Consider the following 5,006-nt stretch of genomic DNA (forward strand, 5'->3'; position numbering starts at 1 on the left):
AAAGTCTGTACACTACACTCAAGAATACATTGGAGTGGACAATTCTGCATTAGCAGGGATGGACTTGAAGACCTAACGAGTCTTTTCCACCTCTAGCTTCTTTACAGATCATTGTGCAGTGGCACCAAGCATCTCCAGGTGCAATTGCCATGTCTGTTTATAGTACCATGTAATTCCCCTGCCACTACCTAGAGATCAAACTCTGAATTAAGGCCCATCTCCACCAAGAAGATTCTTCCAGGAGTGCTATGATTGACCAGCGTAGGGATGCCACTGTGCCCCTGGGTCTAGTGTCCTGTAGTTACCTCTCCATTTCAACGCAGTTCTTCCTCTGCTGTGTTTGTGAACCTGTGCTACTGGGAGCCTCTGCTTTGGGGGGGTTCAGTGAACACAGCACAAAGTCACATACTGTAGGAACATCTGGATGACCCTTCCACTTGGTACCCTGCTTCCAACAGTGACCAGAACCAAGTGCTTTGCAGAAACCCAGCCACACCCATAGGCACCTAATTGTGCTGTATCATTGTGGGGAGCATTCTCCCAGAGATTGTGATGACCTGCGTATGCCCTTGAAACATGACGATAGAGAACATGTTAGAGTTATCTTGGCTGTGTTCGATTCCAAGGGCTCAGTTGCAGCTACTAGCTGCTTCCTGATGCTGGGGGGCCTATTCCCACAGGAGCACCAGGAGGTTTAGAAATCAGGCTTAGTTCATGAACAGAAAAGGGCTACAGTCATCAGATAACTTATTCCCAGTGAATAATTTGAGCAGCTCTGTACCTGAGACAGAAGGGATGCCACGAGGCCACTAGCTTTGGACACTCAAACTTCTGCCATGAAACACTTTCCCCAGCTGTTGCTCAGAAACAAGTCTTTCCTTTCTCTGTGCTCAGTTAATGTAAGAGTAACTCACTGGCCAGTGTGTCCCACTGGCTGCCTGATCCACAGAGAATGTGGGTCTATTCCAGCTCTCCCCTAGCGATCCTGGCTCCTTAGTTTAAGCTGTAGAAACTCAGGGTTTCAGCTCTGGAGATTCTCAATTCAGTCCCTGCTGTTGGCCAACAGAGCAGCTACTACATAAACACTGTACACCCCTCTCTGGCAACCCTCTAAAGGAGCAGGAACAGCTTGTTCTGCATGGCCTCTTCTTGTTCAGAGAGCCTGCTCCCTCCAAGAAGTTGTTTTGTTCCATATTTGCAGGGCCTTTGCACTGCCACGTTCTGTCCAGGAACAGACCCAAAGGGCCAAAGCCACTAATACTATTATTCTTCGCTCTTCCAGAGTGCTCCAAAATGTGCCAGGTGCAGAATCTTGAGGTGAGCTACATTTCCCATGATGCACCATGGTCTCCCTTCTTGGAGAAGGGCGGCCCTACCTCACCGGAGTCTATGGTCAGGGTGCATCCTGGGAGATGTAGTCTGGCTGGGGAGCCCAGCTCACCGAGGAGAATAGGGGCATGAGGAAACCAAACTATCACTCTCATGAGACGTATTGGAGCATAAGCTTTTGTGGGTGAATACCCACTTCATCGGATGCATGTATCATGCATCTGACAATGTGGATATTCACCCATGAAAGCTTATGCTCCAATACGTCTGTTAGTCTATAAGGTGCCACTGGACTCTTTGCTGCATTTACAGATCCAGACTAACACGGCTACCCCCCGACACTTGACTCTCATGAGGAACTGCAACATCGTTTCCAAATTGAAATATTTCAGTTTTTGTGCATATGGTTTTTTCAATGGAAAACTGAAATTTTCTACAGGAAAATTTTCATTAAAAAAAATCATGTAGCTGAAAACCCCATTTTCTACCGCAAAAGAAAAATTTCAGCCAGCCCTAGTTGTTCCATAACAGTGCCCCAGCAGCCATCTTCTGTTGCCACCATTATTGCTGACACGTGGGGGGGCCAAATCCCTGAGGTAGCTTTGATGATTCCAGTCCAGATTTTTAATTTTCATTTAAAGCTGTCGTCCCCCCCCCAAAAAAAAAGGAGGGGGCGGAATCTAACCCTGTTATATATTTCTCATTTTATTGATGTTTTTGGTGAAATTTTTAATTCACATTTTCATGTAGCCCTTTCCAGGATCTGCAGTGGCTGGGTGATTCAGGCTCTCACTAGCCATCATATAGGTTGTTGGTTTGAGCCTCACTTGCTCTCCTGCTCGAATGTCACCTCCAGCTTGGTCAGATGTGGTGCAGGCCATATCACTCCCTGGTGTATCGCTGGCCACGAAACCTGATGTGCCTTTGCTCAGGAGGGATTTTGGCTTTCGGTACCATTTTCAGAATAAGATAGGTTCAAATGAGAAATGTTTTTGGTCCACTTAGTCACATGGTGGGTTTTTTTTTTTAATTATTGCACAATTTTAAAAAAGTCTTTTTTCAAAAATTTCTTATTTATAAAAGGGAGTTAAATGATGAACAAAACACAGGTATTTTGTGATAGAATTCTCAATTACAAATTAAAATAAAAATTTTTTTTGCCCCCTCCCAAAAAAATGATGTAAAGAAAAATGAAATGTTTTCTACTAGGCCATGCTGGTTAAGAGAAATGGACATATTCCATCTGAAGAGATTTGATGATTCCTGGGAAATACAGTGGGCTAGATTCTGCTCTTGTTTTACCCCTGTGTAAATCCGCTGGGAAGCCAGCTCTCTGATGTGATTCCACATTTACTTACAGAGTAACTAAGCTCAGAAATGGGGTAACTGCTCTGCAAATTACAGCAGAAGCATGTTCTAATGTGGCTAGATTGAGGAGCTCTGGAATCATGAGCACTGAAGGTATTCAAGGTAAGACAGAGTCTGAGCCATTAAGGAATGGCTTAAAGGATAATTGAATCCGTTCAATACAAACCACCCAATTGGTTTCTTCTCACCCAACTGGTTTGTGATCCCAGTTCCCATCCTCACACACACAAATAGCCCCACTAGTTAGAGGACTGCAAGGATCATGGGACTATAGATGAAACGTGATTGAATAGCATGCATCTTAGATAGTCCGCTACCTCTCTCTGACGCCCACATGTGTCCTGAGCCTGCACCAGGCATGTTGAGGTCGGCATCGTTGATGCTGTCTCTGTTCATTTGTTGTTTCAAACAGGAAACATGAATAAAGCTTTAATAGCCCCATCCTGCGGGGAAGAACATGGCCATGAAGCAAGAGGAGTGAAAACGGCGGCTACCCCGAGCGACTGTCGTAGGGGCATAGTACTGCCGGAGGATCAAGCATTGCTCACCATGCCCGTAACCTCGGCCTTCCCCAGCCTCAGTCCTCCTCTCCCTCGCCTACCCCAGACCCTGCCTTTTGGCTCCAGGCAGGAGCAAAGCAACAAGGTGAAACCCTATGCCCCCTGTCATACACAGAGCGATTCTGTGGGTCTTACTGGAACATGGCACGTGGAGTTTTGGGGGAAGTACTACCACGCCAGACACATACCAGCCCCCGTCAGGCCCTGCTCGCACCCAGATCTCACATGCTCAACACAAAACAAACTACTTTCCCTCTTCAGTGCATAAGATAATTATCCCCCACTTGCTCCCTCCTTCCCAGCCCATAGTGGAGGGGGGTCTCCTCTGCAATCTCAACGGGAGTCAGAGCCGCTCTCCTCCCAGCTGCTGAGGGCTTTAGTCTTAATTCTGAGTTTGTGCGGCAGGGCAGAATAGCTCCGGCCCCTAGAAGGGTCCTCTGCAGGGCACAGCTGGCTGCCAGGGGGAAGAGGGGATATTTTGGGCACTTGCTGCTCATCATCTTCATCTAAAGTGCTTTTGACACCTGGCTGCCCTGCCTCAGCCATGCTGGGAGAAGTGGCCAAGAAACGGGCATTGTCCAGCAAAGGGAACCGGCAAGTGTATTTCTCCAGGAAGTGGTAATTGAGGTAAGGGGGGCAGAGGGTGGATCTGAAGGCTGATTCGAGCCTCTTTGGCTGGTGAGGGTTCAGATCATACTGGGTGCCCAGTGGGGTCTGCTTTGGGTCAGAGCTCTGGAGATTTATGGGTGGGGAGAGGCCTTTGTAAGCAAACTCAGTGGGCTCCACCATGTGGGGCACAACGCTGTTTGTCCTGAAGCAGCCGTCCCGGGTCAGGGGCTCCACCTCGAGGAAAGGGGCGGCTGCTTTGTGCCCTCTGACATAAATCCCCAGGAAATCCTGGATGGAGCTGACCTGGTGGGCGTAGACATCTGGGCTGATGAGACCGAAGTGCAGCTTCAAGGCCAGCAGCTCGGCCCTGAGGAGGGCGTTCTCTTCACTGAGAGCCGACAACTGGCTCTCCATGGCAAAGTCATTGAGTCGTCTCTTTTCCCGGGAGCGTTTGGCCGCCTCGTTGTTCTTGCGTCTCTTCTCCCAGTACATAGTGTCCTTCTTCTCGTCGGGCATGAACTCCCGCTTGCGCCGCGAGGGCCCGCTCGTCTTGCTGCGTAGCAGCTTATTCTTGCCCTGATGAAGCCCCAGCCCACTGAGGGTGCTCAGCGGTGCCATGAAGCTTTCCATGGCGTCAGACACTGCCACTGTATGCTGCTGCTGGGAACCTTGGAAGGTGGAATTCAAGTATCCATTATAAAACTGTGACCACCTAATTATTATTCATGTTCATTCATGCATGCAATTATTCATTTTTTTGGGGTAGTGCTGTAGGGCCTAGGAACCGCAACCATTCATCTAGGCCCCACTGTGCAAGGTGCGGTACAAACATAGAACCAAAAGATGGTCTTTGCTCACAATTACATCTATTCTCCTAGCCACTTTTGGAGCCAGATTTTCAAATGGTTGTCTGCACAACATGGGTCGCACAATCCCCACTTGTGCCTGCCAAATGGGTGAATGTCTGTGTGCTTGAGCAAGGGGCGGGAATGCAGGCCAAATGGACACTAAAAAGTCAGGTCAAGCCGACTACATCACTCAGGGGTGTGAAAAATCCACACCCCTCAGGGACATAGTTAAGCTGATCTAACCCCCAGTGTAGACAGCGGTAGGTCAACGGAAGAATTCTTCTTTCGACCT

At 48.4% G+C, this 5,006-nt stretch overlaps 1 protein-coding gene across 1 annotated transcript; it reads right to left on the reverse strand.

Annotated features, from left to right (window-relative positions):
* Positions 1-3,590: 3,590 nt before the first annotated feature.
* Positions 3,591-4,496, reverse strand: NFILZ (NFIL3 like basic leucine zipper). The gene has a single exon (XM_073324683.1). The coding sequence runs from the start codon at positions 4,494-4,496 to the stop codon at positions 3,591-3,593; it is 906 nt and encodes a 301-aa protein (XP_073180784.1).
* Positions 4,497-5,006: the final 510 nt, after the last annotated feature.

This window comes from Lepidochelys kempii, chromosome 25, assembly GCF_965140285.1.
Source record: "Lepidochelys kempii isolate rLepKem1 chromosome 25, rLepKem1.hap1, whole genome shotgun sequence".
In the NCBI taxonomy this organism is placed as follows: domain Eukaryota; kingdom Metazoa; phylum Chordata; order Testudines; family Cheloniidae; genus Lepidochelys; species Lepidochelys kempii.